At 39.5% G+C, this 12,661-nt stretch overlaps 2 protein-coding genes across 3 annotated transcripts in view; one reads left to right on the forward strand and one right to left on the reverse strand.

The window, feature by feature from the left end:
- Positions 1 to 9,377, forward strand: part of LOC104166739 (fibronectin type-III domain-containing protein 3a-like) — a 29,876-nt gene extending 20,499 nt beyond the window's left edge. For both annotated transcript variants that reach the window (XM_009706774.1, XM_009706773.1), the window contains exons 14-25: positions 14 to 152; positions 692 to 760; positions 1,015 to 1,133; positions 1,239 to 1,344; positions 1,977 to 2,152; positions 2,980 to 3,093; positions 3,584 to 3,733; positions 4,093 to 4,373; positions 5,076 to 5,288; positions 6,015 to 6,181; positions 7,148 to 7,269; positions 8,083 to 9,377. In XM_009706774.1, coding sequence (XP_009705076.1) covers positions 14 to 152; positions 692 to 760; positions 1,015 to 1,133; positions 1,239 to 1,344; positions 1,977 to 2,152; positions 2,980 to 3,093; positions 3,584 to 3,733; positions 4,093 to 4,373; positions 5,076 to 5,288; positions 6,015 to 6,181; positions 7,148 to 7,269; positions 8,083 to 8,400 — 1,974 coding nt within the window. In that variant the 3' untranslated portion in view covers positions 8,401 to 9,377. The remainder of the gene's footprint in view (positions 1 to 13; positions 153 to 691; positions 761 to 1,014; positions 1,134 to 1,238; positions 1,345 to 1,976; positions 2,153 to 2,979; positions 3,094 to 3,583; positions 3,734 to 4,092; positions 4,374 to 5,075; positions 5,289 to 6,014; positions 6,182 to 7,147; positions 7,270 to 8,082) is intronic.
- Positions 8,494 to 12,661, reverse strand: part of LOC104166740 (growth hormone secretagogue receptor type 1-like) — a 6,315-nt gene continuing 2,147 nt past the window's right edge. Inside the window, exons 3-5 of the mRNA XM_009706775.1 lie at positions 11,895 to 12,085; positions 11,358 to 11,657; positions 8,494 to 8,616 (exon numbers count right to left, since the gene is read on the reverse strand). Coding sequence (XP_009705077.1) covers positions 8,494 to 8,616; positions 11,358 to 11,657; positions 11,895 to 12,085 — 614 coding nt within the window. The remainder of the gene's footprint in view (positions 8,617 to 11,357; positions 11,658 to 11,894; positions 12,086 to 12,661) is intronic.

Consider the following 12,661-nt stretch of genomic DNA (forward strand, 5'->3'; position numbering starts at 1 on the left):
ATTCCTGCTACAGCTCTTTGCCTACAACAATGAAGGAAAAAGTAGTCCTAGTGAGGTCGTGGAACACAGCACCAATCCTGACAAACCTGGACCACCAAGTAAACCGACTGTAAAGGGCAAGATCCATTCACACAGTGTGAAAGTTACATGGGGTAGGTTACTTTTTGTTAGCACAGTGTTTGAATGCTACTTACACACTTGTGTACATACAGTCACTCAGTAATGCAAATTAAAAAACAGAGGTGAACTCAGGCTATTTGTCTCTGCAGATATTGTTATTGCAGGAGAAATACTTAGCATTACCAAAAAATGCAGCTTGGTTTGTTCTGGGGCTGTAGAACAAAACCAATGTTTTTCTTTATTCATTTTAGAGAAGCAGTCAATGCTATTGGCTGTTGTAATAGCCTCTAGATTTACTGTGATGCTTAAATGATTTTCATGTGCTCATTAAAAAAAAGGGGATGATACCTGACATTTGGCAGTATTTTCCTAGTTACTCTTCTTCCTTGCATAATCACAATTAATAATAGAAGAAAGTACTGTTCTGGAGAACGTATTGTGAGCATACAAGTATACGGTTTTCTCTTTCTGTTTGAGCTTTCTATTTAAATCTATTCTATAATGAGTAAGTTCTCTGAAAAATGCATTGTTTTTAAATCTTCTATAATTTTAAGATGTTGATTTCTTTCAGAACCACCCAAAGATAACGGAGGATCAGACATTACTAAGTACTTTTTGGAAATCTCAGAAACATCAGTTGGTAAGCAATGATCTTCGAGTGCTAATTCAGCTTGTGTGCTAATTCAGTGTGCTGACTTCACTGCTTACTGTTCTAGCAATTACTGTTCTGTTTTCACATATGTATATTGTGTTGTACATGTTCTTTGCGTAATTGATCATTCAAATTGGATTCTGTGGCTTGATTAGCTCTTAATTAGTAATGGTGTGAGTAAATTTTCAAGGGTGATTTTTGCAAAAATTTTGTACTGTAAAGTATTTTCTTTCTTTCCTCAGGAAGTAAATGGGACACCATATACAGTGGTTCCCAGAGAGAACATGTATGTGATCATCTCAAGCCTGGCACTTCGTACAGAATGAGGGTTTATTGTGTCAGTAAAGGTGGTGAAAGCCAGGTGAGAAAAATGAGAACAAATTTACTTCTGAAAACCATTTCTATTAATGTTTTAGTGAAATGTTGTTTTGTGTTTCCACTCTGAAATAATGTGTATTACTGCTAGGCTTCTGATGTTATGACTGTTACAACATCAGCTGTTCCTCCTGGACCATGTCATGCTCCATGCCTGGCAGGCAAAGCTAAGCCCAAGGAAATCACTTTACAGTGGGGTAAGCTCCAGTGTTTCTGAGCAAAATACTTTTCTGATTTTAAATGTCATAACACAAATGAAAAATCTGTAGAACTCTTCAGGGAAAAAAACTAAAAATATACAGATGTAGTCCATGTCCTTAGTTGTTTGTTGTTTGGTTTTGTTTTCTTTTTTTTTTTTAAGAAGACGAAAGCTTGCTAACTACCCCTGATTTGGTGATGCATGTGTGTGCAAAGATATGGTGAGACTTAAGCAGACATAAATGTTTTCCAGTGAGAAAGTTTGCTGACTGCCTCATTACTGACATGTGTTTGACCATCTAAAAATCAACTCTCCTTTTCTTTTTTTGTCTTGGTGGAGGAGATAATAAAAAAGAAATGAAGTTACACTGTTTTTTTTAAGGAAATATGTGGAAAATATCTGAAAAAAAATCTGATGAAAGCAGTCTTAAACTAATCTTGCTTCCCCCCCCATACAATAGCTTCATAAAGTGTTTCTGCTCAGATATATGCTAAAACCCTGCACTCTAACTTTTAGAATTCATCTGGCTGAACTTTTTAGCTTGAGAAGGCTGTTTAGAAACTATTTAAAAGAAAACCTGTTTTGTGAAATTAATAGGAAAAAAAACCTAACACTCTTTTTATTTCATAGGCCCACCATCTGTAGATGGAGGTTCCGACGTCACAGAATATATTCTAGAGATGGCAAACTTGGAACAAGATGAACGCAAACAAGTGTACCAGGGTCCAGCATCTGAATATGTAGTAAACAACCTACTTCCAGGGAGAACATACTGCTTCTGGATACGAGCAGCAAATAAAGTTGGGGTAACCACCATGCTAACAAGATCAAATTTTTTTTTACACAAGAGATAGTAATGATACTATTGTCTTACAAGCCTGATGAAATTTTGTAGCTTCTGTGTTCTGTCGTAGTTCTGTTGAAGGCACAAAATTTCTTACAGCATTAAAAAAAATGATTTAAAGAAGTCTCAGTAAATTACGGCTGAAGGAAGGACTGACTGAATGTCCCTTACTAAGGGGATGTTCACTGTGTGTTGCACTTCTGTTGTTGTTTACTGGATTACTGTCTACACCTAAGGTAACTAGTCCAAAGTTAGTGCTAGATGTTCTTTTACTACTTTTAGTCATTTCTTTGACTGCAGTGTAAACCCTACATTTCTGGCTGTGAATAGCCACTTAAAGTTTGTGCCTTAAGAAATTGCCTTATATTTTACAATTAGCGTAGACTCTGCAGATTGGTGGTGTGAGAATAGTATTGTGCAGCAAGGGGTGTAGGCGTGTGTTCAAATAATGCCAGGTTTGAACAAGGTTGGGATAAATGTTGGTTGTGTAAAAGTCTTTCTGAAATAGTACCCTGATGCTTCTGGAAGGCAGATCCTGGCTACAGGGGAAGGAGGAGTTATAAAACCATAGCAGTGGGAGGATTACAGATATCCTGTAGGCACAGGGCCAGTTTACAGAGTAAACTACCTGAAAGGAATTTTAAATGGTGCTGTGAAACTAAGCACTGAACTCTTCCATTTATTTCTCTATTAAGTTAAAAATAATTTGTTTTCTTCAGCTGATATGCTTGCACATCAGTTTTGGCTCTCCTCCTGTTGCTGTGTTCATGCAACTGTATTTTCTTGCAGTTTGGCCCTCACTCTGACAAAGCAGAGATCTCTACTGCTCCAGGACCCCCTGATCAATGTTGCAAACCCTTGATAACTTGTAAGAGTGCAACTTGTGCTGTAGTTTCATGGGAGGTAGGTGTTAATGATTTTCAGTAATACACAATTAATATTTGGCTTTTAGAACTGTAGTGACACATGTATTATACACAGAAATGGAAGAAATAACAAATGTAGAGCTGGAATATTTTAAGCCCATTTCTTTATAGAGGTATGCATTGATTTTTGTAAACTTTGTCAGGTATGAATTTCCATCTTAAATTGGGTGACATTTAATCCTCCTCGTGGTACAGTAACCAGTATATAAGATACTTGGTTCATCCAAGTGCAAGTCATTCAAAATTCTGGTCTGAACTGTGGTGGTGTTATAGCCACATGTCCAGATGGAAACCTTTAAACAAGCTGAATTTAAAATCATGCCCTTGGCTATGGTGGAAAAGACCTCAGGTTTCAACCCTAGTGCTTCTCTTCCAATGTCTCTGTTCAGTGTAATGGGAGATCACACTTGCATGGTGAACGTGTGCATGTACAATAGCTGAAAGAAAATTTATCGCTTAACCTACAGAGTCCTGGGTGCAATGGTGCAGAAATCAGTGAATACAGACTGGACTGGGGACAGGTGGAAGGATCGATGCATATCATTTACACTGGCCCTTGCCAGAGCTATGAAGTAAAAGGTCTCACGCCTGCAACCACATATTATTGCAGAGTACAGGTATGAAAAACCTTCTGTTACATGTTACTAAGCAAGTAGTACTAACCTACACACAATTTGAAGAAAAACTTCAGCTGGAGATGAGCAAAATCATATACTGACACTTACTAAAGCAATATAGAAGGTAATTGGTAAAAAAATTCTCCCCTGTCCCTCCTAACTACATGTGTCTAGAGAAGAAGTTTGGATCTAGTGTTGCATTAAATACCAGACATTTTACCGTGTTTACATTTTATTTGGGAGATTCTTCCATTCTCTTCCAAATTGCTTTTAATAACATGCAAAGGGGAGTGTGATAGAAGTGACAATCTGGTTAGAAAAATGTAGATTCGGTGAACAATACATGGTCTCTGTTTCAGGCTGTGAATGTCGCTGGTGTTGGGTTGTTTGGCGAGACCGGTGTGGTGACAACCCCTGCGTCAGTGCCTGCAGCAGTGTCAGTACTGCATTTACTTGAAGAAGATCAAATGGAAATTTCTCTTCCTTTATCAACGTGCCTTGCAATTCAATGGGAAGAACCATGTTGCCACGGGTCAGAGATCACTGGATATAATATAGAATATGGGGAAAAGCAGCTTGTAACTGTTGGAAGAAATACAAGCCACGTTCTTGAGAATCTGCTGCCTGACACTCTGTACAGGTAATAATTGTTTTATTCTGAAAACACCTTTGTAGGATTTTCAGTCAATAGCTTTGAGGGTAGTGTGTTAAATTTTTAGAACAATTTTTCATTTCGCTTACAGACTATTTGCCTAATTCACTCTGCAACTCTGAAAACACAAAATAAAATTGTAATGTCCAGAATCAAGCCATGATGTTTTAGTGGAAAGAGTTAAGATTGCTGTGTAAAGATTAACATTCTGTCTCACAGCCAAGGCTTCATTCTAAGTTTTCTGGGTTTAGAATTTTTTATTCTGAAGCAATGCATGTAATGGGATGATCAATATCTCACCAAAACAGGAGGAATATACGGATAAGAGTAGAGTAGCTGTTCCTGTGTTGCATGCTTAGTCTTGGTTAAAGCTTAGTTCAGATGATGGATCTTCAGTGTCAGTGGGAGGCAAACAGTTCAGGTTAATGTGGAGGACCTGGGTGCTTGTTCACTGAACAGAATAAACCTGACCAATACTGAGGAACACTGAAGCTTCATTATGTTTAAAACAATGTAATTAGTTGACTTGTTTTGAAGTAGATTATTTTTATAGCTAGTTTCTAACTGCATTTTAATTGCTTTATTGTTTGGAGTTACATTCTTTACAAAATTTAACTCTTGCTTTATTACCTAGCATTTTTTCAGGACCTCGGTAAATTAACCATATAGCTGCTTTTCTCACACTTCTAGAATTAGAATACAGGCCGTAAACAGCTTTGGAGTTGGTCCTTTCAGTCATTCCATTAAAGCCAAAACAAAACCACTACCTCCTGACCCTCCTCACCTTGAATGTGTGGTCTTCAGCTACCAGAGCCTTAAACTTAAATGGGGTGAAGGTCCTAGCAGAGCTTTAATTACCAACCCTACACAATTCAACTTGCAGATGGAGGACAGGTTTGGCAGGTAAGATAATCAGTACATTCAGGATATTGTTGCTTTACAACCTCATATCAAGTTTTAAGACATTTTAAGTATTCTCGCTTCTGTTTGCACTAGTAAGTCATTTGGGCATCCTAAAGTTTGCCCCTTAATTTGCATGTTTGCATCTCATCTTTCAACCAGAAGTGCTGTTAATAGCTGTTGCACTAGTATTTACTTGTAAACAGTAAATATTATTTAACTAGTAATATCTTACGATCTTCCTATGTTGCCAGGTTTTTTATCTTTTTGGGAAATTTTAAAATGAAGTCCAGTTTGCATATAAGAAACATGGGGTTGACAGCTGTTCTTTAACTTGAAATTACCACTTAGCTAGTATATATGAGGGTTATTCTCTTGATTCAAATCAAGAGTTTGGTCATGTAGTTTCAGTGGTGGCCTGTGTATGGCTGTAGCTTAGTGCCTAGACAGGTTGAATGAATGCTTCATGAATGTAAATTAAGACTTGCACCAGTATGGATGGTGTGTGGTGCTGATTTAATGCATGCCGTGAACTGCTGAGAACAATAACAGAGGTCAAACTGCCTGACGTTCATCATGCGCGCATGTGGAAAGCTGGGGCACCGGGAATGTGTTGTCACTTTTTTGTACTTCGGTTAGGTAGAAAAGCGTTCCACTTCTGATATTGACATACACATTTGCGATTACTGAATAATTCTAATTTGTGTGTATTCTGTGGTTTTCTTCCAGGTTTGTTACTGTTTATAATGGTCCTTGTCATACATACAAGGTACAGCGACTCAGTGAATCCACTACATACTATTTTAAAATCCAGGCATATAATGATGCTGGAGAGGGAGAGTTTTCTGAAGTTTACGCTTTCACTACAACTAAGTCTCCACCCGCATCTCTTAAAGGTGAGCTTACACTGCACTAGAAACTTCTGCAAACCATTTACCTCCTCGATTGAATGCTACAACCTGACTCTTCCCAGCCCAGCATCTTTCCAGGGCCTCTGTGGGACAGAGAACAGAAACTAGCTGTGATGGGCTCTATCTTGGTATAAGCAGAGCTCTACTGCTGAAGGACCAGCGTGCGACAGTGAGGATTTTTCTACCCTTTTTCAACTGGAAAGTCATTTTTCAGGGTTATCTATCACTTGATATAAGTTACAACAGCATGTAGGCAAATAAGAACACAACTAATTCTTCTGATCTTCATTTTCTGATATGAACATTAAAGAGTGCCGTTAGAGAAAGTCATTCTGAAGATCAGAATGCTGATTACCTGCAGGAAAACTGGTTGACTCAACCATTTTTATAACATGTAATTTCAGCTCTGGAGATACATGGACATAAATGCTGTTTTCTCCAGTGATTTGGAAGTGCTTGCTCATCTGTACAAGCATTAGATGTCAGAAGCTCATCTTGTCAGCTTGGAAAGAAAAGTGTAACCTACAAATACAACAATGATCATTTTTTTAAGCTTATGTCATGAAATATAGAAAAAAAAAAAGAAACAAATCTTAATTGCTTAAAATTCTTTGAATGATTGTTACCTCTGAGAATGATAGTTACCTCTGCATTGTTAACAAATGTATCGGAAAAACCTTAAGCTTTTAGATATGCACTGCCCAGTCACTTGCGTTAGAACCAAAATATTTTCAATGGAAAATGTACTAAAGTAAAATGTACTTTAAGCCAGAGTAAGCAAACTTCCTTCTTGTCACTGAAACCAGCACCTATTTGCTACATTAACTGTGAAAATGAGTCACTGTAATAATTAGTGATTTTAGACCTTTTCTTCTGATTTGAAAAAACAGGAACATTTGTAGAGACTATTGTTCTCTTTTTCTAAAATACCAACAAATCACTTTTTTCCAGCACCCAAAGCAAATCAGCTGGAAGAAAACACTTATGAAATCACATGGGAACCTTTACAGCCGATGAAAGGAGATTCCATTGTTTACATCCTTCAGCTTGCTGCTGGGAGAGAGTTTGATCAGGTACCTTTTATTTAACATAATGAACCTGAGGGTTTTTTACTTTGAAAAATTATTGCAAAAACCAATGTCTATATTTGAAGGCTGAAATTCCATTTGGTGATGCTAGTGGCAGGGATCCTTTTCATTTTGGCAAGGGATTCAATTTACAATCCTGACTCCCAGGGTGCTGCTTCATTTTACGTCTCTGTCAGTTCCTCTCAGTGAGACTTAAGTTGTGATGGGTGAGGACAACTTCCAGTATAGGGTCCTACCGTTCTGCCTCTTCATGGCATCAAAGTTGCCCTGGATTAAAGATCATAAAGGTTCATTTCCCTGTTGACCCTTTGCTTGTATGTAAAAGCAAATGACTGGGAAGGCGGGCTTGAGGGTCACTGGGAGGGTCGGTTGTCTAGAAGTGGGTTAACACCGTTCTATCCTGTTCTCCCAGCATTTCCCTTGGCTCTTTTGATTCTTAAATCTTACAGTCTGCGGCATCGCTGCCTTTGTCGGTCAGAGACAGTGCTTGCCCGCAGTTTGTGGGGAGCTGTATGGAACAGTAGCTGCGCAGAATGACTCCTCTTTTTTTTTTCCCCGAGCTTCACAATCCAGGTCTGTCCATGTGGGGCATAGCAGGGAGCTTTGGATTATTCACAAGAAAATGATTCATAAATTCTTCAGAAATAAAGCTGAGACTTTATTAAATTGGCTTGAAGAGAAGAACTTCAGGCAGTGTCCGGCACTGCATGCGTTCATAAAGCAGAATAGAAAGTATCGCATACTGTTTGTGAGATGAATCCCCTGCAAAGTGTTCTCTCTCTTCTTCTTCTGACTTAGGTATACAAGGGATCAGAGGCTTCCTTCCGTCTCACAAGCTTGCAGACAAACTGTGAATATCGGATCAGAGTCTGTGCTGGCCGTCAGTCCCAAGACTCTACTGGATCACAAGAACTGTATGGACCTTACAGTCCCAGTACAGTGTTCTCATCTCAGAAACAGGAGCTGGTTCCACAGGGCGCTGATTTGACAACAGAGTTGGCGGAGACTAAGAAGACGTTACGCGAAGAGCGCTTCATTGCCATTGTTCTTCTCTGCGGATTTGCGGTGGTTGCTATTTTATTTGCTGTTGTTATTCAGTACTTTGTAATCAAGTAGACGAGAGCCTATTCAGTACTCAGCTTTTTGTACAGAAGCTCTTTCGGGTATTTATGGTTAGTTCTAATTAAAATCCTAGCTGGAAATGTATAGTTACGTGCGTTTCCACTTTTGCTGCTGGCTAACAGTGAGGCTGGGTTGGCACATCCTTTCCAAATACCGAACACAGATTTCTTGTAGAAAGGGTAATCCTGGGTCCTCTGTAATCAGGGTTAGCTGTTAATAAAACAGCGAAAAAACCTGCCTTATTGTGCAAGGGGGGGGGGGCGTGCACCCTCTTCCTCTCTCCGAATTCTAAGTGGGGCCCTTTGGCCGGTTAGAGAGAGAAGGCATTGATAACACAAGTCCTCTTCAAGTACAACTAGAGCAGTGGTAGTCGATCCGCAATCTTTAATCAGGTATTGTTGTAGTTTGGTATACGTGAAATACAGCAGCACAAATGCTTACGCTTAGAGCAGTACTGTATTGCAAAACATTACTAGAGCATACCACATTTAATATACTGTAGAAGGAAAGCAGAATATTGACTTAGTGATACTACTACTTTACAGTTACTTTAATATTTTGGATTCAGTAATAATCATTTCAAGTGTTAATGTAGAGGGTGCCAGCGTTTTTAGAATTTTAATCGAAATGCTAGACAAAACGTTAGCAGGACATAAGGTCCGTACAGCAAAGGCGTTCGTATGTAACATTGCAGAAAAGGCCCCTTTTGTATTGTACATTTCTGAATGAAATGCTTTCTGCTGTTGGTGAGCAGCTGTTGGCCCAATCCACATTTCACTCTCAGTGCCTGAGAGAAAAGTTAATTTCCTGTGCTTCTGATTAAATCTTTGGAGTGTTGTCAGAAAAGCACAGGTATTGTCTTTAAGGAGAAAGAGTGCATTTATGATAAATGTTACACTATTTGGCTCAAACTGAGCAAATGTTTTTGTACTATTATTAACCTAAAAATAAAAAGTTCAAACTGCTTTTGGATGCCCTTCTAACTTAATCTGAATTATCAAATTGTACATGAAAGAACTCTTTTTAGATAACGTTTATACGATGTTTTAAATGACTTGCTATCCCAGTGGTAGCAGATTCACATTCCATTGTTTTCTAGATGGGAATGTTCAGCCTGCTATGAACTTTTCTGAAACTCGTCCTGTTTGTCTTGGGGGGGACTTTTTGTGGACACTGTGCACTACATATGACTGTTCTTGTGAAATCTGCTTGCGAATGCATAAAGATGAGTCTGACAGCTGTCGTCTTTACATCAAATATTTTGGAAGCTGGAATTTGCAAAATTTCGAATGTGTTTCAGAATGGGTCTTCCCAATAGCATTTGGAACATGCCATAGAAAGGTAGATTTAGCGTATTTTGCAAAGACTACCGCTACACTTTATATACATCAGAGCAATGCACTTGTATGTGGAATGTTGGATGTGAGAGTGCTACAGGCTAAGTATTTCCAGTAACTAATCACTTTTAAGGGTCTTTCTCCTATGGCAGTTGATGAATAATGTTGCATTATAGTTTGAGGCATTGTGTTGTATTTCAGATGTGGAAAACCTAAATTATGACATAGTATCGCTTAATACTCTTAAAAGTAGATTTATGGTGCAATCTGAAATTAATCTTTTCAAAACGTACTCTTCATTTTGTACTCTATTTATTTTGATTAAAAGTCCTGGAAAATGTATGTTTGAATGTATTGTTCTACTTGTAGCAGAACTTTAAGTTAATCATTTATTATATCATAGAAATCTCTCCCTCCAGTGTTGGAAAGAGTTTTATACAGATAGTTGTCTTTAGTTTGCAGAAGAGTTTACAATCTGTCTTTATTTCTCTTCATAGTCTACTTTTAGCAAATAAGACTGCCTTCCGCAAATCTCTATTGCCAAAGGGTTATTTCTTTAACTCTTAGAACGGAGTTTGTAGAGGTTTATTTGGCAATAATATTTGTGATAATTTTAAAAGATAAATTAGGATTGCAGAGTAAATACTAACAAGTCATGACTCCTCAAAAGCGAAATAAAATTCTTTGGTAATTGCCACAAAATGTTCACGTTTCCAGAAAATGTCTGGGAAAGCCTACCGCAATACAGATTGTACATCAGCTGTTATCCATTCCAGAACGATATACCCTAGTGGCATTAATGTATTAGGCATCTTCAGTTTTCTTGTATTGTAATTTTGAGGTATCTCAAACTTATGTTAAAGCTGCCATGCATTGTATTACTAAATTGTAACTATCAAATAGATAATATATTTAATACAGCCAATAAATAATACAAATGTATTCAAATTTGACCATGGGGTTGTTGCGTGGTTTTGTGGATTTTAATCTCACTTGGGAGCAGTCATTTGTGTAGTATGCAATTTAAGGTGAAGAAACATGTTCAGCGTTGTTCCTAAGCGTCATTAAGAGCTGTCTGAAAAAAATCTTTCTGGAACAAAAGTGTTTTTGGGGGGCAACCGTAGCACAGTGCTGTCCTTTTCTTTTCCAAGAGCTGTGTGTCAGGCTGGGGACCAAGCTGTACGATTTCTTGAACCCTGTTACGTGGGGTTGGGAAGGTGTTGGGACAGCCTGTGAACCGGTGATCTGGACTCAGCGTTTGCCTCTTTTACAAAGAAGGGAGATGGGCAAATGCCTTCTGCTCTGCCTTCCCTCCCCATCGATTGCCTGCATGGTAACTTCTCCCTGGTCTGTTCAGGTGAGCTGTAAAGGTGAGGACTCTTTTCTCTCTGCAGAGCTTAGCAGAGATGGGGTCTGGCTTTGCAGAAAGCTGGGTATAGTTTCAGTAAAGAACAAGATAAAAGACAGAAAATAAGGGAAGCAACTCAAGAGACGTGAGGGGTGAGCAAAAAATCAGCCTTTACGAAGAAGGCAATATATTCATAGTCCCACAAAATGAATCACTTCTTATCACTTTCCTTTCAAGAACTTGCAGATTGTATTTCTCGCACTTACTTGCTGAGAGCAAACAGCTGGCCTGGCTTTAACCTCCACTTTATCTCTCTCTGCTTCTGTGGGAAGAAAGTAACTTGAATTACGTTTCACAGGTCTGTCATGAACAAAATGTCTAGTCCTCAAAAACAGGAGACAAATCCCTTCGCAGGAGCTTTGTGGACAGTTAAGCTTGGCAGCACGGCTGGTTAAGTTCACTGAAGAGAACAGCCCAGCTTCCCCCCGTGCCTGCCCCTCTGTGCAGGAATAATGTGAATTGACTCCAACCTTCCTAAAATGTTCGAAACCTATCTCACGAAACACGTAGTGAGAGATAAGCCAAAAGTACAGCCTTAAAACTTGTTCCAGTCTTCATGTGCACCATCTACCTGGGTTTTAACCCACACTACAGCTGGCAAAATGCTTGGGTTGCAAGATCTAAGTCAATGGTGAACAGCTGATGTGAAAGCACCGAGCTCTGTACCTTCAAAAGAAACCTTTTCACTCCTGGTCAGGCTCCTGCAGCGCAGTTGTTCGCTTGTGGTGCAGGATTTTGCTCATCGCTTTCCTGTATTTGTGTGACATGACGTTGTAAAGTATGGGGTTTATAGAAGCCCCGAGATAGAAGAGAAGCATGGCGATGAGGTTGAAGTACTGCGTGAGGTCATGCAGGATGATTTCACTCTGGGCGAAGAGGATTCGGCCAACGTGGAACGGGAGCCAACACAGCACAAAGGCCAAGACTACGACAGCTAAAGAGGAAGAGAGCACACTTGGGTCATCTTGAGCAGGGTTTATTCTGCCCCTTTAACTATTTAAGGACCGAGACACGAGCTTGCGAAGTTTAACCCAGCAAGGACAAGACCTCCTGCCTTGCCCAGCTACTTTTGTGTTGTGGTTACTGGTAATCTCAAGCAACAGGGACTTAAGGTTGCATGCAAATTTAATTGATTGCAATTAAAAGAGGGCTCTCGACACCCATGTTGTTCAATGGAGATAAAGGAATCAAATCAGGCTGGGGTAAAGCAGCCTGTCCTTAAATGAAGGGCTACTGCCCACTCTTGGCCTGAAAATCTGAGTGATCGTTGGCACCCTGCAATGGGTATTGGAGGGGAAGGACCAGGGACACGGGAGGGGGGGCCCTCTGGACAGCGGAAGGGAGGAAAAGGGGAGCCACCTGGACCCGGAGGCACTGAGGAAGAGGATGGGAAAACAGAGCATGTGATGAGCAAATAAAACCTGGCAGGAAACAGCTGGTGGATAGCTGCGGTACATTTTACTGAAGGTATCTCCAGTCGTGGGTACTGCTGCTTCCCTGCTGAGAAGGA

This window comes from Cariama cristata, unplaced genomic scaffold, assembly GCF_000690535.1.
Source record: "Cariama cristata isolate BGI_N322 unplaced genomic scaffold, ASM69053v1 scaffold33118, whole genome shotgun sequence".
NCBI lineage: Eukaryota > Metazoa > Chordata > Aves > Cariamiformes > Cariamidae > Cariama > Cariama cristata.